We start from the raw sequence: 23331 nt of genomic DNA, 5'->3' as shown, positions 1-23331 counted from the left end.
TTTTTGAAACCATTTGCAACTTGGCTAACCCCCCTGTAATGATTCAAAATCGGAATCGTTTGCAGCTTCAAAGGGCCTCAGACACGTCAATAAACTATTTTAGTTCTGTTATACAATCTTAAAAGTTTACTCGATGCTTGGAAAGCTGCGCAAGGAACTCTCCTTAGGAACTAACGTATAGCACTCTAGGCTATACGTTAAGTATAACGTATAATCTGCCACGAGGTGTACCGTCTCTGAGAGTAGCAGTCAGAAGTAGCTACCAGAGTCCAGAGACAACTTGCTTCCAATTTTCATAAGGAAACCTATGATGGATATTGAGAAGTATTAATTCATAGACGATCACTCCGTCGCTTGTAATAATGTACCATCACGTTGAGACGTTTTCGATATAAATATATAACGATTTGAAAAAAATACTTATAATGTCATGAACGCTTTCACAGAATGCAACTCAATGTGTCATAACTTGAAGATATGATTAGAAATGTGATACGTTGTAGAAAAGGGGGAGTTACCGATTAATGTCCTATAGCTTACAGAATCGGGGACGCGAAACATGAAGCCAGGGCGCGACATTTTAATAATAAATAAATAATAAACTTTATTTACTTAAAACAGGGTTCAGACATAATTTCTTAGTATAAGTAACGCATTATAAACTTAGTCTAGTGTTCACTAGTATCTGAACTAGGCCGAGCCTGTATCTCAGATACTAGTCCCTTCCTTGTGTACAATATAAATACAATGCGTAACAAACAGAGTGAGTATAAAGCGCAGTATATGGACCAGGAAAACAATAAGCAAGCATCACAAACATAGAGCATAGAGCAACAGGGACCTCCTTGGTTCATCACAAACAATCATCAGACCATTCTTATTTTACTGACACAAATTTTATAGTAACTGCAAAGAAAATTCCCGCGTTTTCAAGAAAAAAAAAAGTACATTTATTATGCGAGGACGCCACAGTAACAATATAAAATACAACATTTAGACTAACGATGTAGTAAGTAACTAAGATTTAATATTACTACTTCCTATTTACTTAAGTATGTAGCCGTTACGTCTGTCAGGGTCCCATGGGGGCTCAATAGTAACTCAGATACGAATGTTGATGTGGTCTGATTGTCCGAAAGTAAGATGATCCGTGCTTCGGATGTCACGTTAAGCCGTTGGTCTCGGTTACTATTTACTGATGTAAGTGAGTAGTGGAAATGAAATGAAATAAAAATTTATTCGCTCTAGAGTGGTACAAAAGATCTTAAATATACAATGGTGCTAATTCCTGTAAATACCATCTAATTTTATTTTAAGTTATACCTATCTGTCATTTTCTTATCCGCCGAAAAGGAAAGGGACGGGTAATCGACAAGCATAAAATTTATGGAACACACGTCAATTTTAAGCAAAAATCAAAACCAACCGTCTAAAAATTTTACATCCGTAAATAACCCGACACAGTTAAGTAGACAGCACGTCAAACGGATTGCATACCAGCGACGTACCTTTTGATTCGCCCGGGTTATTCATTCATTTACTCATTCTTCCTAAAATTAAGAGCTGTGAATCATCCGTCCCTTTCCTTTTCGACGGATATGAAAATGACGGATATAACTTAAAATAAAATTAGGCAGTGTCTGCAGGAATCGGGGCCATTATATCAGAAAAAGTCCATCACTCAACCATACAGCGTGCGAATATTAATATTAAATAATTTATAATTAAAGGAACATTTAATCTTTAATGAATCTGTCTTAAAAAAATTAAATAACAATAGATGTTTTAAATACACAAAAAACAATTAACTTTGATTTAAATAAACGGTTGTGACTTTAAATTTAAATATTCGTTACATGAACCATGTCAGGGGCCTTTGGCGGGTCAGTCATAACCCTAACACCAGGGTTGATGAGGCTGGTATTCCACCTCACAACCCACACGATAGAAGACCTTGTCTGCCGTGTCACGCACAAGTCTGCTATCTTAAAATAGTCGAGTTACGAATAACCAGTGCAAAAGGGGGTTTATATCCTATGCTCTACATAGTTCAGTAAAAACATTTTAAAATTTATTGATACTTTTTGAGATACAGAGGTTGACAAAGTCTGCTAACTTCATTTTTTTGCATGTGGGTCACGCCTAACTCATCTAACTAAAAGTTACAATAGATAGGCGTGACTACGACGAAGACAATCCTAGTGATTCGCGACATTCTTGCAAACCCGGCGCCCAGGGAGGAAACACTTCCTGAATCTGAGAGAGAAGTCGAGGACCCAAAATGCTTTGAACCAGGCATAAAGGGGAAATATTTTTTGGTTTGAATAAGAATGGGAAACTTCTTTAGAACAGTGATACTACCTGGAACCGTTGGTCAAAGGATCGAGTTTTGCAAGAACCATCAATGGGAGGATACAATACCAGGCTGGAAAACTGTTTGATAAACTGATGATAAGGTCTTGTGACTTTTCTTGTTGAATAAAGAATTGCAATAGATGTAACCCTGGGCTTTCATAACTGAGCAAGCGGTAACATCATCGCTATTAATATTATTTTTAGTTTTGATCATCAATTGCAGCATCAAAATCGTAAATAGTTCATGAGCACAGGGTTATTTTGTTTATTGCTTTTGTTCCTAGATGATTCTCGTTCGCCGAATGCGATTTTTTGTAAAACATTTGTCGGAATCTTTGCTGGGTTCGGCTTCTTCAAGGGTTCTATGTATATTATACCCCCTTGGAAGCGGTTTTTGTGGTTTGTCGCGAAACGGATTCAGGTTTTGTGGACTGATGGTCTGTGTTGTCGATTTTTGTGATAATCTGTCAGATCGTCAATCTCTTTTACTCTCGAGAATTCAAGAGTTCGCTGTGCAACCGGGAATTGTATCAGTTGCTATGAGGGTGTACCCTGGTTCCAGAGCTTTGTGTATTCTGCAGTCACAAGTGAGGACGAGTTGATTGATCTCATCATAGCCAAGAAGAGAATTATATTTTTCTTTTGTGAGGTATAATTGTCACAATTCAAAGCCAAGTTCTTGTGGTTGCAAGGGTTGTTCAATACAGAGACAGAATGCTGATGCTGTATTATGGACTTTTCAGCCTGCAGTGGAACTGCCTTTCTCGAAAAATAATCCTTTACGGTTGGTTTCCACATCCATAGTATGTAAATATGATCCTAAGCTAAAAGCTTTTTGGCAGTACTTTCAATTTTAACACCATCTTCTGAATATCTACTGGTTTCATATGTGGAATAAGTCCCATAGATGTTTATAGGGCGATCTAAATAATGAAGGTACCTACTGTTGACGAGATTTTTGCTATGGATGTGCAGGAGGCTATTTGCATGCCCAGGCTAGCTGTGGGGATTGCTGTTTTCAAGAACGTTGGTTCTGTTCATTGAGACGTTTGTCTCAAGGGTGAAATATGATACTGAGGCGAAGCAGGCGGAGGAGGCCAGTTTTTATAGTTTTATTTTCTACTTTCTTCGAGGGTTGTCCCTCGCAATAGAAAACCAAATTCCTACTCTGAAGTATAAACTTCACAGGATCATACATTCTTGTTGAGAGTGGAGATCAATTTTCAGCAATGATCGTCTTGATTGACTCTTCTACGCTTGTGGCTGCAAAAAGCGTAGGGAGTATGTTTCGAGCCGGTGCAAACTTCCATCGTGTCTGGTTCATCTCTGGTTTCATCAAGCACGAACTGTGCTTGCATAGCAGACAAGTTTTCGGGAGAGGGGAGTTATGCAGTCTAGCAGATTGTGTGGAGAAGAGTCGTCGGAAGGTACGACAATGCAGACTCTTGGCCACGAAAACATTATTTTATTTTGCGACGAACTACTGGAAGGTGTTTCCAAGGGGGTGTGGTGTGCTGGCCTTGAGGATGGTTGAATTTAGTAAGGGTTCAACAGATGTTTTTAGTAAGGGGTGGTGCATGTGTGCCGATGATTTTGGAGTGATGAAAATTGTGAGGAGGAATTAATTGATTCCTGAAGGTTATGCCTAAAACATTTTTAGCTATGGCATTGTGATGGATGATTGCAAACATGCTGTTGGAATTCCATTTTTTTTATTGTATTGAGAAGAAGTTTGAACATAATTATATATTTCACAAATATTTTTTCTAAACGTTCATTATATTTTAGATTATTTTATTTAAAATTATAAAATTACATAATTCTGAGCTCCTGATTGCTGATTGATGAATGTGTACGAAGCAAAAAAAGTATGTCAGGGTAGAAAAAAAGGAATTCCCAACTTGTCCATTAATATTTCCAATATTGTAGATATCAAAATTAAACTAAGTACTTAATATAAATATTTTCCTTGTATCTATTTCACTTAGTCTACTCAACCCGGGCTACCTCAAAAAGCAGTCTTTATAGAAAGCTTGTAATGATCATCTCTTACAACTAATAATTAGCATAGATAGATTAAAGTTATAATTACAAACCGGCTGCATGTGCCAAACTCTGCTAACTTAATATAGCACAGACCGCGTGACCACATTTCTATGGAAGAGTGGTCATGCACAACTCTTAAACTCGATTTAAATAAAAACTATTATAATAAAGAAAAAAATCAAAAGTGCCTGTTATTCAGAGTACATTTTAGAATATTTTCTGATATTTTGATGATAGATATTTCACTTAATACGAACTATACAGACGATTAACTGAAAAAAACTTTAAAGGCGATTTACTCAAAACAGCATTTTTTGAGATAGCAGAGATTCGTATGACACGGCAGTTGTTACTAGGGAGTTTGTTGCGCACATACGGTTTTTAAAATTAACGTTTGCCGTAAACGGAATATGGCCATTTACATTGTAATGCAAAACCTTCAAATTAACGGGTACTAGCGTACAATGTTTACAAATTATCTACATTACTCATACTTTAAATACTTTGGTTCATAACTACCTACTTAAAAACCTTGTTAATACGCACACACACTGGCCGATATACGTCTGTTTTATAGACAATTTAATCGCTGTCTCGAAGAAGACATAGCCATCAACTTTTTTCATGATTTTTGACACACCCTTTGATAGTTTTATGATATTCCCGAAATGATAAGCAGTTGATCGCGTTCTATATTTTCAGTCCTTCCCAATCTATAATAAATTCTGCTTTACGTAAAGCCTCCACAACAGCCTCCGTGGTCTATTGGTTAGAGCGTTAGGCTCACGATCTGGAGGTCCGGGTTCGATTCCCGATGGGGACATTGTCGAAATGACTTAGTGAGACTGTCCTTTGTTTGGTAAGGACTTTTCAGGCTTGAATCACCTGATTGTCCGAAAAAGTAAGATGATTCCGTGCTTCGGAGGGCACGTTAAGCCGTTGATTCCGGCTATTAGCTGTAAAAAAACACCTCCACCAACCCGCATTGGAGCAGCGTGGTGGAGTATGCTCCATACCCCCTCCGGTTGATTGAGGGGAGGCCTGGGCCCAGCAGTGGGGCGTATATAGGCTGTTTATGTATGTTATGTTATATAAAGCAAAAAATTATTTAAAGCTATGACGTGGTTTATAGGCGCCGTGTATTCAAACGAGCGCGTGCGCCACAAACGTCGATATTCGCAATCAACGATTTCCTGTCGCGGCTTATCGCTCCTTACACCTCCAACCTCGATGCTGATTTCACATAAATATGTACCTATAGGTACCTACAGTTATCGAGAAGTTAAGTGTGCACGTGAATTGGACACGACCGATAATTATGCTACTTTCGACGTGGTCGGTTTGTGGATTTGTAACATTACATAACCTCACAACGATATCTCAATTGGGGTAGCCAGAGGTACGTTCAGTCATAAGCAATATAATGTACTCTTTAGGACCATGTCGCACTAACATATTTGACATTTAGTGAGACTTACAGTTCAATTTGTCAAAAAAGTTAATGTGACATGGTACCAAAGTGTATACATATTAATGCTCGTGACCGTTCATCACAAGATGAACTAAGTACATACACCTGATACACCTCACCGAGCTCTCTGTTAGACCAACGTGATAGGCGACGTTCATAACGGTCGAGCCAATAGTGTTAGTGGAAACTGCACTAAAGATAAATGAATAACTCATTGGTGCAAGTCCGATACCGGGGCTCGAACCGTCGCTCTTCATTTGAAAAGCAAGCCTTTGAACCACCGAACCACAGTTCACCACAGTGACCATAATTAATGGGTGATGGGTGACCGTAGTAAGGCTGAGTAGACTAAGTAGGTTGAGCGGTGGTGTGCCTCAGATGCATAGGCAGCTAAATTACTCAATTATACTCGTGCTTCGTCCTCGAGATTAGCATAAGATACATGTAGTAGCACATACGGTGTCGCCTTATCGCACTGTTTAGTTGAGAAATATAAAACAAAAAATGTCAAAAAGTGGCGGGTAGATTGTTTCCCGCTCAGTTAGTAATCCACATTTCGTCATTCACAGTACAGTGCTCCGCCGGTTCGCACGTATTACTTTAATTTTTTCAAGCCAATAATTAAATAGTGTAAAGTTCTTTAATATGGGAAAAAGGAAGCGTGAACGTGACGACGATTACGATTATATTAAGAAAAAAATGAAGAAACTCGAAAGGAAATTAAAAAAAGCCCGGAAGAATCATAGTGATACGTCTTCTACATCATCGAGGAATGCACCGTCAATCGAAGAAGGTTAGTTACATCTGCTTGTACTATTATGTGCATTGGCGTTATGTATTCTTATTGCGGGTAATTCGAGGGGTTACCACTTAAGAATGTAAACGCAGTTTATATCACGTATAAGTTGGAATTGCGGGCAGTTTGAGGGGCTGTCACTTTTCTAATCAGCGTGAACTCGTAAACGTGATGCGGGCATCCATACCGGGTTGTCACTTCACAATAAGAGTGCAGAATGTAACAGTTTATTTTATGCTACGATCGTTTTAATGATCTTTAGTGTTGCGGGCAATTATACCGCGTTGTCACTTCACTTTATAACATCAAATAATTGTATTTGAGAGGATTACATTTACAATTAAGATATCTATTAAAAGATATATATTTTTTCAACAAAAAAAAAAAATCCATATACCTACTTGTTTACTTTCTGTCTTTACAGACGGTCCACCGATTGTAGGAAACAATTATGATATTATATCTAGTGAGGAAGAAGTACTGGAGTCGAGTCGATCGAACTTACCTAGCAATAATGAGGTCGGAGACACATTGCCGTTATTAACAACTGCTTCTGATGACGAACCATTACCATCAACGAGTGCCGGCACCGCACCGGCGCCCGCCGATCTTCCTAATGAGCTGCTGCCGGGTCCAGAGCTTAACGATGAAATCTTAGCGATACTAGGAGATGACCTATCAGTTGTCAAGGAATATGGAAATGACATTCAGGCGGACTTGGCGTTACGGCTTAAGCACCTGCTTACTCAGGGAATGCCCAAAGAAATTCGGAAGGAGTTACATGACAGATATTTACCACCTCGTAATTGTAATTGTGTTGGCGCTCCTGAACTTAATCTTGAAGTTAAGGCTGCTATACCCGATGTTATATATAAAAGAGACCGAAGCATCCAAGCGAAACAGAAACAAGTCGGTTGTGCAATTTCATGTATTAGTGAAGCTTTAACAATATTGTTATCTCGAGAGAATAAGGACACACAGATTATCAAACTCTTAATGGATGGAAGTCGACTTTTGTGTGATTGTCAACATGCTGATTCAGTCACGCGGCGTAATTTTGTCCTTAATAACATAAAAAAGGACATAAGGGAACACCTCGTGAAGTCAAAAATTGATAAGTTTCTATTTGGCTCTGATGTAGTGGAGGTAATTAAGACTGCAAAATCAATATCTAAATCGGGGGCAGATTTAAAATCAGTTCCCACCACATCTACAATAAGATCTACACAACCGGCCAAGAACAAACAAAATCCAGGACCATCTAGACAACATACCAGGAATAATTTAAACTGGAAGGCTCCTCCCCCGGGTCGCAGGCAACAGGGGACTCAGAGGGCGAAGGAGCCTGCTCAGAGGAACCAGCACGCGAACTCCTCGCGACCATCGCAGCGAGCGCCGGCGCAGGCATCGCAGACCAATTACAACCGCCGCTAGATGTCCCGGTGAGATACGCCGGCAGGCTTTCTCAGTATTTTACCCAGTGGTCACTTTTAACCAGTGATACTGTAGTTTTGTCGTGGATAGCTGGATATGAAATTCCGTTTTCAAGGCCAGTTGTACAAAGTAATCCTCCTATGAATCATAATTATTCTAGTACAGAAAAAATACAAATAGGTAAATGTATTACAGACCTCTTGACAATGGGTGCAATATCTCAGTGTCGACCATGTGAGGGTCAATTCATATCGAGTATATTTTTAGTACCGAAGCCAAATGGTAAACACAGATTTATCTTAAATTTGAAAAACCTTAATGATTTCATAGATACTGAACATTTTAAGCTTGAAGACCTTCGTACGGCTTTGAAACTAGTGTCTGAAAATTACTTCATGAGCACTTTGGATTTGAAAGATGCATACTTTTTAATTCCAATTCACAAAAATTCAAAAAAGTATCTTCGTTTCATATTTGATGGCAAGTTATATGAATTCAATGTGTTACCGTTTGGTCTAAATACTGCACCCTTTGTATTCACTAAGGTAATGAAACCTGTTGTGAAATTGCTTCGCTCCTGTGGATATCTATCTACGGTTTATTTAGATGACATGTTTTTACTCGGTTCTTCGTATGACGCTTGCGTAGCCAACATTTACGCTACACAGCAACTGTTAACTTCTTTAGGCTTTATTATCAATACCGAAAAAAGCTCTCTCACACCTAGTAGGCGTTGCAAGTTCTTAGGTTACGTAATAGACACTGAAAATTTCCAAGTTAGCCTACCTGATGACAAAATCACAAAAATTGAGAACGAATTAAATCGCTTCAAATCTTTGAAACATTGCAGAATAAGAGAATTTGCTCGTCTTGTAGGTATGCTTAACTCTGCTTGCCCAGCCGTAGAATACGGCTGGCTGTACACAAAGGCTTTTGAAAGATGCAAATATTTAAATCTAAAGGATGACCCGGAGAATTATGACAGATTCATGAACTTACCATCATATCTTTCTGCTGAATTTGACTGGTGGTTACAGGCTATTTTACTGCCGGCAAATAAAATTAAATATGATGACTATTGCATGGAAATTTTCAGTGACGCTTCGACTACGGGGTGGGGAGCAGCATGTGGGGATAACACTGCAAGTGGCTCGTGGTCAGAGCAGGAGCGAACGATGCATATTAATTATCTTGAAATTCTTGCAGCATTTTTTGGGTTAAAAGTCTTTGCCAAATCTATGAAAAATTGTCAAATTCTTCTTCGAATTGATAATACCACAGCCATATCGTACATAAACCGTATGGGTGGCGTTCAGTTCCCACACCTCACACAAGTAACGAAGGATTTATGGCAATGGTGCGAGTCTAGGGCTATTATTGTATTTGCATCGTACATAAAATCGACTGAAAATGTCATTGCAGATGCAGAATCTAGAAAGAACCACCCAGATATTGAGTGGGAACTAAATGATTTTGCTTTTCAAAAGATCATCAATAAGTTTGGGATTCCCGAAATAGACATTTTCGCTAGTCGAATCAATAAGAAATGTACCAAATACGTGTCTTGGCACAGAGATCCTGACGCATATGCCATAAATGCTTTTACGTTATCATGGTCAGATTTCTATTTAAGTATATGCTTTCCCGCCATTTACTATGGTATTAAAAACAATTAGGAAAATAATAAAAGATAAAGCCACAGGCATAGTCGTTGTCCCTTTATGGCCCACACAGCCGTGGTATCCATTATTCAGAAAACTTCTTGTTTCCAAGCCGATTATATTCGAACCTAGTCGAAATTTAATCCTGTCTCATTGCAGCAACCGAGCCGTCCACCAGCGAGTTACCCTGGTTGCCGGGCTGTTGTCCGCCAATCGTTCTTGAGGCGTAGAGTCCCGCCATCATCCATCCAGATTATGTTAGCCTCACTTTCTGACAGTTCGGTCAGGCAATACGACACGTGTTTGAGGAAGTGGTATCAATTTTGTAATGCTCATAATTTTAATGTCTTTGAAGCATCAATTCCTAACGTAATATATTTTCTAACGAAACTTTTTGAAGCAGGTGCTCAATACGGGACCCTTAATAGTTGTAGATCAGCCTTGTCGTTGATACTCGGTGTTCACGTTGGTAACGATGACCGTATGAAACGGTTTTTTAAAGGTGTTTTTAAACTCCGTACACCCTTACCCAAATATAACGTGACCTGGGACACATCAACTGTTCTGGACACTTTGGCTACCTGGTATCCTAATGAAAATTTAAATCTCGATAAACTTTCAAAAAAAATTTCAACTCTTTTAGCTCTTGTAACCGCTCATAGGTTACAGACCTTGTCCAAGATTAATATTAATAATATTGAACGATTTCCTGATAAGGTAATAATAAAAATCCCTGACCTGATTAAGACGTCTCGTATTGGCTCCTTACAACCTGTACTCGTCCTCCCTTATTTTCGAGACCGACCAGAGGTTTGTCCTGTTAATGTATTGCTTAGATACTTAGACATGACTGACTCCTTGCGAGGCAATAATCATTACCTCTTTATCGGTATTAAAAAACCACATAAATCGGTATCATCTCAAACACTTAGTCGGTGGGTAAAAAGCACTCTTAGCGAGTGCGGTATAAACGTGTCTGTGTTCACGGCACACAGTACGCGACACGCTGCGACCTCTAGGGCGCACCAGCTAGGAGTTAATTTGGATCTTATAAGGAAGACCGCTGGGTGGAGCGGATCTTCTAATGTGTTTGGTAGATTCTATAACAGAGTTGTTGGGGACATAATCGATCATGAGTTATTTGCTAGATCTATTATAAATAACGATTCGTTACACTAATATTATATTAAACTTATAAATCAGGAATGATTAATTTACAATATAAATTATAATTTACCTAAGCACAATTAGCTTAATTTATTTATTCATTTAAAAAATATTGTTGTTTTCCTTTTATACAAGAAGTCATTTTATGTTGTTAGAAATTAAAATTATAATTGATAGAATTTTATTTCTATTATTTGATATTTCACGTGATCTCTCAAGATCTACATGTATCTTATGCTAATCTCGAGGACGAAGCACGAGTATAATTAATGATTAAACGAACTTACCTGTATGTGAAGTTCTATCATAATTATACGAGCTGCTTCGTCCGAAGAGATTAGCATCCCACCCACCCTATGTTCTACCCCAGTGCGTGAAATATCACCAATACCCTACTATTATCTCTCTTAACTAAATGACGAAATGTGGATTACTAACTGAGCGGGAAACAATCTACCCGCCACTTTTTGACATTTTTTGTTTTATATTTCTCAACTAAACAGTGCGATAAGGCGACACCGTATGTGCTACTACATGTATCTTATGCTAATCTCTTCGGACGAAGCAGCTCGTATAATTATGATAGAACTTCACATACAGGTAAGTTCGTTTAATCATTAATTGTATAACAATATTTTATGTATTTTTTTTTAAAGAACGTCTAGGGCCCTTTGCCGAGGTTTTTCTTGCAGCTTCTTTTCCCCGGCTATACAGGTTGTGAGAAGCTGCAGTAGTTTTAGGCGGATGAGACGTTCGTTATGTAAAAATTGACGATTCAAAGTGTAACTATGTTACCTACTGAATAAAGATATTTTTGAATTTGAATTTGATGGTATTCACTTCTTGGCCGGACAAGTGAAGAGCTTTTTTTGACACTTGGCTTTTTCATTAGCCTTATTAGTATAATTACAAATGATTTCGAAAAACGACAGTAACAGTGATCAAAATATATTGGATTGACGTATTAGGTAGGTATGTCACATTATGTCGCTATTTTTTCTGTTTAATGGTCGCTTTCCTTATTCCATTATGTACTTACAATAATGCATTGCATGCATTCTATAAACAACATTCTTAAACTGACGGCCAATGAAAGTTCAGTGAAACTTTAACCCAAAAGCGGAGAGAATATTACGACATAATGACGTATTAAAAAGTCAGCTGGTACAACAATAATAAACACCTTATTATTCAGAAATATACTGAGAAATCTCCTTGGCAACTCAATTTATGGATAAACACCGTAACATCCAACACTACTATGTACTTTTGACGTATTCGAAAATCAAATAGTGAAACAAACGAATATCTACTACTTCATTGAGCAAAAACAATGACGGACTTTCCAGGCTACGTTCCCCAAAGACAATATAGATGGCGCTGTCGAGATTATACGTACAGATCCGTAACTGTCCGCCCCGCACTAATTCGTTTTGAGAACCGACCTCACCCCCTCTGGGTTTTACATACTTAAGACTAAAGTCTTAACTTGTGATGTATTTCCATAATGTATTAGTATGGATTACGGAATAAATAAAAAATGGTGTCGTATTTTCCTCTAATGACTTATAGCCTTGTCTTGGCTGGTTGCCGTGTAGCAACTAGTGATAGATTTGTTTGAATTTACCTCAAAACATTGAATATATATGTAAATAAAACGGAAAATGTGCGAATATTTCTCAGTATTATAAGCAGGAAGTTTATTTTGTACTGACTCCCACATCAGACAAAGCAAAAAAGAAAAACAGATGATAATGATTCATTAGATTGTAGAATGGTAATGTTTCGCAATAGATCACTATTTCAGATGAATGATATAGTTCTAAATGTGACCATGAGTCATAATTTGTCATAGATAGGATCACAGTATGAAGGTGAAGGTACTTTGTGAAGGACTACAATGACCCCGTGTGCGTTTTTATAAATAATAAAAAAGAATCTGTGCAGAATCTAATCTGCTTGGTTTTATTACTACTGGCAGTGAAGCCTTTTGATTCTTCGAAAAAGGAATCGTATTTGAATCTTAGAAAAAGAATGAAATCTGCTGTTTGAAATTCGAATTTTAGTCTCTTGTAGAAAAGAAAAGTAAAAATAATTGACTAAAGGACATCGTACATACCCTTTCAATTATACTATTAGAAAAACTGAGAAACTGACTGATAGATGATAGATTAAATAATTAAAAATAAAATAAATAAATAAAAATTGTTTATTTCAGGCAATAATATTAATTATACAACACAATTAATACACCCACCCATAATATCATTATTATTACATAATATCGGAATTTGTCCACTCAAATAATTAATTAAATTGAAATTATCATTAATTGTAATAATTAGCATTGGCCATTTCTTTTGTATATTTCAAAGTAACCAATACCTCTCTGGTGTTTTTATAAGGTATTTAATAATAAATCAATATGAGTGAGCAGGAAACGGTTAATCAACTAATGAGAATTTATTCTTTTTCGTTCCTTTTTTGTTGCATTTTTAGCGATTCATTCATTTAATAATTACATATTTAAAAACGATGAGCAAATCAAAATCGCAGTCGTTAGTCCTTTCGAGAAATAAAAAATAAAAGCTTTTGCAAATTATTATTTAATTTTATTTTTATGGGTTTCAATGATTTATGTTCAAACTTAGAACGCTCCAGCAGCATACAGATAGTAGTAGCATATAGATAGTTATTTATTTCGAACTGGCGTCAGTCTATATTATTTCTTAGTCAATATTATATCTAGAAACATTAACGTGCTCAAAGCTAGTATTGTAGCATTTCAAATTGAATAATATGTCGTTTTTCTGTCTACTACAGTGCCTATTACGGTGTACCTACATTGCTAATTGTTATGCAAGGATTGAGTCACTATAGGCGCGGACCTTTGCAAGTATATAATTATACCTACAGCTAGTAGGTGTCATAGATCTAGAATTAGAGGATGGTGTTAATATGACATGTGTCATAAGTTCATAACGTTAAAGCATTTTGTTCAATCATAAATATGATGATATCTGCGGGCCTAGCACCGTAAGAACGCAACTCTTTCTCGCCGCGACAGAGATCGTGTGTCTCTTTCTGTGCAGTACTATGAGAGAGAGAGACGGGTGACGTATGTCGAGGCGAGAAAGAGTCGCGCGCTTACGGTGCTAAGCTCGCAGTATTTATTTACTTATTTCGTTTCAGTTAATTACCTATACAAATATTATTTGAAAAAAAAAATGGTTTCTAATAAGTAACATAAATTGAGTATTTTTAAACATTGGCAACACTGGCAATTGAAATTTATGTACGGTCACGAGCATTAATATGTATACACTTTGGTACCATGTCACATTAACTTTTTTGACAAATTGAACTGTAAGTCTTACTAAATGTGTAATATGTTAGTGCGACAGAGTCCTAAAGTGGGTACATTATATTGCTCATGACTGTACAATGTACATTGAACCGTGGTTCAAAATAACGTCCTGTTTTGACCTTACGTATAATAACAAGAAAAGGACTAAGCGAAGTCGTAAATTATTTATTTTAGTCATTCTTCGAATCGATATTTGGGTTTGATTGTGTGTAGGATGAAGGAACTTTACAATAACTAAACATACATGACATAGGTACATAAATCTCTTATATACGTCCCACTGCTGGGCAGAGGGCGCCTATCTCTACCATATGAGGTATGGAGCATACTCCACAACCACAAAAATGTACGATTTATTCTTCGTTTGTCCCACTGAGTTTTGTTCCACATAAAAAAATCCTAAGTCTTCCCAAGCAATATTCTTCCTTCGTCCCAAAATATTATTTTGAATATTTTATTTCTACTTCGTAGGTTAGGTTTATTGTACCTACATAATTAAAATTAATTAATGATAACTTACTCAATAGTGCTACTTATCTCTACTTTATTATGTATCGCCTGAATACCGGGGTTAGGGTTATTTGACACACAAACACAAATTCAACGGTCTAGAAGCTAAATGAATGTACAAGTGTTTAAACCAAAATATTTTCTTGGTCATTCACATCTTGGAAAAGTATACCATCCATCCCCACTACCACTAACCAACTAAGTAAATCTAAAAAAAGAACAGGTAGAATAATTATCTAGATGCTCAAAAAGGTTGAGGTTTCTCTAACCATGTACTAGAATAAGGTTTTAAAAATTTACATTAATAAATTAATAATATCATCACTAATTTAAGAGTCACGCTCTTGTCGGTGTAGTATTCTCCATGCTACTTTTTAGGGAAAAATAGGACAGTCTTGCCTTCCGCCCCGCAGTACTCTGTCTTGGTGCGAGCGGGATGGCGCCCAGAGAAGTCTATTTCAAAGCCTTACTAGAATTCCTGCCAGTTATTGCTGCCCTCTGTTAGGTTCCAGGTTACAGTCCCTGTGACTTGCCCCTTCCGTCCTGCATTGCCGTACCGTTGGCCCCATCTCCGCCTCTGCAACAGTTGAGGTCTTCAGTCTTCACCCATATCCCTGGGCAAGGGTTATAAAAATTAATAGTACCATAACATAAAGAGCCTATATGCGTCCGACTGTTGGGCACAGGGCTCTCCTCAATCAACCGGCAATTTTAATAAGAAAAACAACCATACGAGATAAATCAGCAATAGGTACCTAACTTCAAAATGGTGGCTGTACCGGAACCGGGAGCTTTCCGGGACACGAACCTGGGATTCAAACTCAAAAGTTACTAAAATTCCCGTCCTCAAAACATTCCCGGATACCGCTCGTCTTCGCGATGCGCTTCAGATGTTTTTACACACAAATACATATTTAAGACCACGTGTATATCCCGTTAGGATAGGCAGAGATCACGGAATTGTACTTACTGCAATCCATACATGATTATTTTACCAACAATTGATAATTGCTTCATCTTAGATCATACTTTTGACCACGACTGTACCTTCTTATCCTTTCCGACGGTGAATTTTTTGGTCAAAGTTTTTTGTCCAGAAATATAATAATACATTGGTTAGATATTCCGCGAGTGAGTCACCTCTAACCAGTTCACAAAGCCGTTGACCTATTTGAACTACAAAGTTAACGGCTAACCGTTTCGAATCTTTAGCTTTTTTTTACTTAATTTTGTAGCGTATAGTTAAAATTAATTGGGTAATAGATCAGTTTGGTAATATGTAACGCGATTTATATTTGAAAACCGGCGCATAGGAATTATTATTAAGTATAGAAACGCAGTTCTTGTAAAAGTTAAACACTGCTTTTTAAGAGAATGTTCTCTGTCAATCATCTTTAAATTATTATATATTTGCACACACGTGTTAACCCTGACAAAGGTTAGGCATTTTAAGAAAGGTCAAAACCTCGAAAATGAAAAAAAAAAAAAGAAAAATTGCTCTCAAGATTGGCCTGTCAATGCCATCTAGTATTGAGTAGCGAAACTAAATTTTCCTGAAGCCGTCTTCACACGGGACTGAAAGACGATCGCTTACTCATGTTTATTTCGGAGCCAGTCACACCGACTTGGCAACACAACTCACACGAGGACGAAGTTCATCCAAAATTAATCTCAAGTCTCCACTAGATGATTTTCCTAAGAATATTCCACTTTATGTAACCCACCGAATACCTATTTCCCAATCGCGTTTCATTTTGCAACTGTTTTATTTTTATTTGACTTAATTAATGTAATTTATTGGCTTCTCTATCGAATGAAATGTGTCTTCATCAGACGCTATTTCCTGAAGATAACATTACGCTATTTCTAAAATAACATTACGCCTGTATCCCCAAAAGGGTAGGCAGAGGTGTATAGTATATACTCCCACTGGTCACCAGCTGATAGTGGGCGACACTGGCAACCTTACCTGGGGAAAAATACTACAAACTTACCTGGGGAAAAATCCTGGAACCTACGTGATATCAATTATCTATGAACCAAACATGAATCCAAACTTATAAAAGTAAAAAATATGAATATAGTCACAATCATAAGCTCACGACTATATACCAATTCAATCACGGCTAAATAAAAAGCAAGAATAATACGTACAATACATATAGTCGATTATATAGGGCGCTAGTGGCGTTGTAACGAATACTGATGGGGATGATCCCGACCACGATTCTGAGTAGTTATCAACGGAGTTGATATCAAGTGGAACTTTCTGTCGGAAAATTCATGAAAACTTTAGTGTTTTATAAAATTATTTTCAGTTCCATACTTTTGCGACGGACAATTCCAATTGATAACTCAGAATCATGGTCTGAATTACCCTCTAAGTTTAGGTTGCGATGTCACTAACACCCTGTATAAATTCGTTGCAATTTGAAATTGAGGTTAGACGTGGTTAATGCATACATATTATGAGAGCATAACGCCCTAAATCCTTGACCGACAGCGGTATATGACAAATTTAAATTAGTCCAATGATGCAGAATTAATCTTAGCTTGAGAATTTCATTAAGTTGATATATAACATTAGAAATATGTCTTATTACTAACTTGACTTAGTGAATTCTAGGAAACTATGTGCATTAGGTATTTTATGAGTTAATTGGGTCGTGTCAAGATAAATTATGAAATTCAGATTACTAAATAAAAACTGATCTAAAACTAATGAAAAATGTTTTTCATCTTTTTCTATTTAACTTATTTACGAACTTTAATCAAGAAAAACGTAATAATAAGTCCGACATTTTATCACGATTCTCCATGACGTCACAGTGTGCTTTTTCATTATAAATTCCAAAGTAATTTCGTGTTTTGACGTTTAGTAAAAAGTAACTGATTTGACTAGTTGGAAACAAGCCTCGTGGTAATCGATGCCAAATGAACTTAGAGACAAAAATATCCAATATCTAATGAGGCACCGTTATGCTAATAAAATAAGATATGTATGACAATGATGACGTAGAAGCGAAGCTATGACTTCCCTGAGCGATACTTTGTGTCGAGTAATGTACAGTTTACGTCAAGATGTCTTGACGTTACGTGCTTCTGGCATTGTGTCCGATGACGTCAGTCTTTACATAAGACTGTAGTCGCACGAATTGATTTAATCGATGCGATTGGAACTCGATTATGGAGTCGGTGAGAATCGCTATTTATTCGCGCCAGTTGAGTTAATCGTTTAACGGAATTAAAAAAAATAATTGCTTTGACATTTTTGTCCCATGTAACATAACATGGAGGTTCATGGGGGTTCATGGGGGTTTTAGTGAGGCAATCGTGATCGGTTGCGTCTAGTGTACCAACCGCTTATAGCTTAAACTACATAATTATTTTTATTATTACTAATAACATAGTTTGTAAGTCTCTTTCTTGTAATTAACAAGTGGACCTACGTTGCTTAATTATGGTAAAAATAAATAAATAACTTAAGCTCACGGCTATAACCCAGTGGGGTTGCCAGAGATACATCCGTCAGTTGGTGTACTAAGCACCCACGCCTAACCGAGCTTTCTATTAGACCAACCTGATTGGTGGTGAGGCGTATCGCCTTCTATAATAGTAGAATTTTCTACGAAGTTATCGGAACATGATTTCCCTTACTTTCCTACAAAGGCGAAACTAAAAAGCTACCGAATTGAGACGATTTCGAAGGTTACTTTATTAAGTCAATTAAACAGGTATAAAATGCGATGACGTCATCAGACATAAAATTTTTCAAGACGATGGATTCTTGTTCCGCGTTGGAAGCGTGTTTCGTCCAAGCTTTCGCAATGTGGGTGAGTGTCTGGCATCTGAGATTTCTTTGTTACTCAGGGTTGTCACTAAAACCCTGAGATATACCAGTGTGGGTTACGCTTCTATATCACATTCAGATGATAAGGAGCGGCATGTGTTTAGTAGTTTCTACTGAACAACTGCGGATGAGTGGAACCGAATTTGCTCAGCACAAGTTGTGAGGTTTTTCTCTCATCTGAGTTATAAGACCAATAAATCGACCACATCAACCCTGGTGTCAGGGTTGCTATTAAGCCGTCAAAGGCCAGTGTCATGACACATATAACGACTTCATACTTACTTAAGTATACGTAAATAGTAGCCGGGACTGACGGCTTTCATATCAAAGCATTAATTCGCATAGGGTTCATGGTTTCGTTAAGCAGTTGGTAGGTTTTATGTTCTAAGTATCATATGATCCGCTAGATATAAGCATAATTTAGGATGTAAGTAAGTACTTAATTCACTAATTCCGGACAATAAGATGATCAGCCTGCAATGTCCTAAGTCCTAACCAAAATATGGATCAGAAGCGATTTTTGGGTCCCACCGGGAGTCGAACGCTCAACGACTAAAACCACACAAGTCGGCGTAAAGTACGAAGGCGGTATTGTGTAGATCCCGTTGAATGATTGCAGTTGAACAGCCTAATTAGACGCCTAGCTAGTAGTTACATATATATTATTATAACATAAATAGCCTATATATACGTCCCACTGCTGGGCACAGGCCTCCCCTCAATCAACCATCAGTAGTTACCTATGCGAGTCTTAAAATTCGTTAATTGACAATATAACATAACATCAAGCCTATATCCCCTAAGGGGTAGACAGAAGTGTACAGTTTGATACCATGTCACATTAACTTTTTTGAAAAATTAAACCGTAAGTCTTATTAAATGTCAAATGTGATAGTGCGACGAGGTTCTAAAGTGGGTACATGATATTGCTCATGACCCAAACCTCGCCAGCTATCTTTAAGTCCCATGTAACAGGAGGCGAGTCTATTGCCATTTTCGGTTACTTCGCAATTGCAGTGCTGTTGTTAGATCAGGTTTGTCTAAACATAATTTTACGTTGATAAACATGTAGTGTCACAATATGTCAGATTGGACACTACAAAGTTGAATAGCAATCCAGAATGGCAGCTCATTTGAAAAATTTGTAAACGTACGAAATTGGGGTGTCAGAAGTGACAAATCTTTACATGATTTAGGTACTTAAATACCATAAATCCACACGTGTACATTAGAGCAGCTTGTAAAATTTTGATGTACTTACATTTGTCAATTTGTTTAGATAGGTAGATACGATAAGGTGCAAAAGTCCAATCAGTTTCTTGAAAAGTATTAAATTAAGTGGTTGCACTTAAGACCTCCTGCTTACATATCGTTTCTGTAATAGACCAAAAACACCTACAAAAACATAAATTTTATAATTACGACAACTAATGGTTCATAATTTCACTACTGTTTACAAATAATTCGCTGGACTCAGTGACTGCACTTTAGCTCTTTGATTTCAATTCTCCGCATTTCAAATTAAGTATCTAAGCTAATATCTATTTGGGTTTTAGCAAGACGTTTAAGAACTAGGTTTTTACCAAAATGGTGATATGTAAATGCAGTATCGCCATTCCAAAATCAATCCACCAATACAATCTTGACATGGCTCGGATATTGATATTATCCGAGCCATGTCAACTATCCTTTCCGAAGAGAGTTTTGAAGAAACTAATCTAATCTAACCTACAAGATCCCACTGCTGGTGAAAGACCTCCCCAACCTCTTTCCATTTTTCGCAGTCCTGTGCGCACTCCGGCCAGTCCCTGCGGCAGCAAGCGTCCAAGTCGTCACTCCAACTAAAACTAGACAAACTATATCTTCATATTTAGTTCAGTGTCAGCGCCTTAACCACTTGCGTGACCAGGGGGTTAAAACGGCCACAACGAAGCAATTCATCTTAAAAGCAATATTGCTATGACATATGTGTGCACTGCGCACTTACTTTTATATCCGCAAATGTCAAATTGCAACATTGCTTTTTTAGATTAATTGCTTCGTTGTGGCCTTTTTAACCCCCCAGATTTCCAGTCAGTAGTTTATATAAGAATGGGGTTTGGATTTTAAAATGACTTTGGACCTTAAGACCTTAACCCAAGTAATCACTTACCTGAACAGTCAAATAGACTGAAGGTACACTTGTACGTAAGTACACTGACAGTAAAGATGTCCGACCAACCTTGTAAATTTTCCTTTTACCGCGGCGACGAAAATAGCTCGAAAGCGTCGTGTTGTCCAAAAAGACACCTGTTACTCTTCACGATCCGTGACACAAGCCATCTGGCATCTTCCGGATGAAACTACTTATTTAGGCATATTATTGCTTCTATTCGTTAAGCCGTTAGTCCCAGTTACTTCCTTTCCTCATACCTCTGCCGTGCAAAAGGGCAGAGACTTTGACCAGTGATATCTTAACTACAGTACCATCGTCTCGTAGTCGTTACACGAAGTCATGTCCGAGCCTTTGGCGGTTCAATAATGACCCTGACACCAGGGTTGGTGAAGTTGGTCATTCATCTCACAACCCACGCAATAGAAGAACATCTTCTACGCTTAATCGAGAGAAACTAAAAAATAAAGAAAGTGTTCTTATAGACAAAGACAGAGATTGTGCCATTTCTTGTACAATGATCCATTACAATATGCAGCTTAGCAACATAAACTTACGACTATCCCAACTGGAGTAGCCAGAGGTACGTCCATCGCAAGATGAACTACTGTGCCGGGAAGCGACGTTCGGAGATTCGCTGTCAACACCATAATTCGAAGTACGACCATGTATTCTAAGCGCATAAAGCATAATATAAACCACCTAAGTAACACGTCAATTTGTTACAATCTATTTCAGTTGAAACGATTATCTGCCCATCTCCCGCTTGGCTTTACAGCTCATTTCTTAAGTACCTATACATACTATTTATTTGTATAACTACTCCATGACCGAACGTGAAAGTTCGCGTTCGCAACGTCCTCTTCTTTCATTTGTTTATTTTTTTAAAGAAAATTGTCAGAAAATGGGGATTTCTAGTAGCGACAACAAAGGCGTACGGCTTGCCAAGGTTCTCGTCACGTTTCGTCGACAGACTATCGCTGGGTACAAACATCCTCATGACTTATATCAGTTTCCACATGGCGAATCCATATCAACCGCAAACGGGAACACGTTTTTATCACGTGACCGTATTTATAGTTAGACGTGAAAACCATTATAATAGTGTGATTTATGTTCGCAGCTCTGCTAGGAGATAGATATAAATCAAGATATAAATTTGAATTTTATTGTATAAAAGTACAATTCAATACAAAAAAAAATCTTTATTGTTTATAGTACTCACGGTAGCTCCAGATTTGTTACAAGGTTCTTCTCTTAAATAAAATTATGATAAATTATGAAATTATGATTACTAAATAAAGACAGTTCTAAAACTAACGAAAAGCATTTCCTTTTTTCCATTTAACTTATTTATGTATTTCAATCAAGAAAAACTTAACATTAATTCCGACATTTTATCACGTTTTTCTATGACGTCACACACAAATTCCATAGTCATTTTGTGTTTTGACGTTTGGTAAAAGTAACTGATTTGACTAGTTGGAAACTAGCCTATAATTCATAACTAACTCTACAATGATTCAGTTTCAATACTTTCAGTGCGTACCAAGTAGGCGTTTCAGCAGACAGTTTGTCCAATGAAGATAGTAATACAAATACCCTACGTCATTATGCTGCGTCATAATTGACGCCAGAATCGACTCGTCGGATGCCAGCGCACATCACCCATAGCCCAAACGCCTGAATTAAATTGCATTATGATAAAGGCTAATAAAAATATTTTATGTTCAACGCTGAGTGCTTTGATATTCATTTCACATGGATATTCAGTCCAAATATTTATCTGAGAGTCTTGATGACTCGTAAATCTTAATCAAACCCACGAGCGCGCGAGGCGAGGAGACGCCAGCAGAGCGGAGTTGATTTTTTCTTCAAAAAATAGAGCGGCGACGTATGGCGGCGCCACCGGCTGCGTTGGCACGGGACGCCTGTAGTGTTTGTTTGTGAACGTCTTCGCATCTGTTTCATTAAACATCCGCTCGTTTCAGTATTGGACCACACCTCCTCACAGTCGGCGCGAGTGGAAAGTTTGTCGCACGTTCCCATCGAACGTAATTTTTCACCGACGCCATTTTCTATTTAAAGTCCCCCTTCGATGGTGTTTCCCGCGATGATTTTGGGGACGATGTTGCGTAAATTCGTAGTGCTACTGTTTGATATCAAGGAAGTGTTTAGTGAATCCCTCATCAACGTTCTGTTGAGAGACAGAGTGGAGACAATTCTGTAATGGTCTAGTTCGTAGCGCTTTACTGTCGTTTGCTATACAAAAGTATTTACTGTGTGATAATTCTTAGCTTAAGGTCGTTTAAGGCGCTGGTTACGCCGATATACGTAGATTAGTTGTAAAGACTGTTCCAGTTTATTTATAGTGAGTTTTATAAAAGATAAAGTGATTTCCTTATTAGAAATTAGAATGTCGGGACTTAAAAAATGTGTGAGTCAAATTTCGATGTTTATGACTGGGAAACCAATAAATTCATCAGAATCTGCGTGGAGGGAGGAGTTACACAAGTAAGTCT

The 23331-nt window shown here is 37.5% G+C and overlaps 2 protein-coding genes across 4 annotated transcripts in view; both read left to right on the top strand.

Annotated features, from left to right (window-relative positions):
• The window catches only part of LOC126368884 (G protein-activated inward rectifier potassium channel 3-like), a 76295-nt gene that overhangs the window by 30306 nt on the left and 22658 nt on the right, over positions 1 to 23331 (top strand). Inside the window, exon 1 of one of the 3 annotated variants that reach the window (XM_050013092.1) lies at positions 22797 to 23323. The exons of the other annotated variants lie outside the window; for them this stretch is intronic. Within the exon in view, the coding sequence (XP_049869049.1) occupies positions 23226 to 23323 (98 nt within the window). The 5' untranslated portion in view covers positions 22797 to 23225. Of the gene's footprint in view, positions 1 to 22796; positions 23324 to 23331 lie in introns of those variants that run through there. 3 annotated transcript variants of the gene reach the window in all.
• Positions 6312 to 11109, top strand: LOC126368939 (uncharacterized). The gene is made up of 3 exons (XM_050013193.1): positions 6312 to 6665; positions 7093 to 8110; positions 9923 to 11109. Exons 1-2 carry the CDS (start codon positions 6518 to 6520, stop codon positions 8100 to 8102), a joined length of 1158 nt encoding a protein of 385 aa, XP_049869150.1. The 5' UTR covers positions 6312 to 6517; the 3' UTR covers positions 8103 to 8110; positions 9923 to 11109.

The sequence above is a fragment of the Pectinophora gossypiella genome, chromosome 8 (genome assembly GCF_024362695.1).
Source record: "Pectinophora gossypiella chromosome 8, ilPecGoss1.1, whole genome shotgun sequence".
Taxonomy (NCBI): domain Eukaryota; kingdom Metazoa; phylum Arthropoda; class Insecta; order Lepidoptera; family Gelechiidae; genus Pectinophora; species Pectinophora gossypiella.
This window is presented reverse-complemented; position numbering and strand designations above follow the sequence as displayed.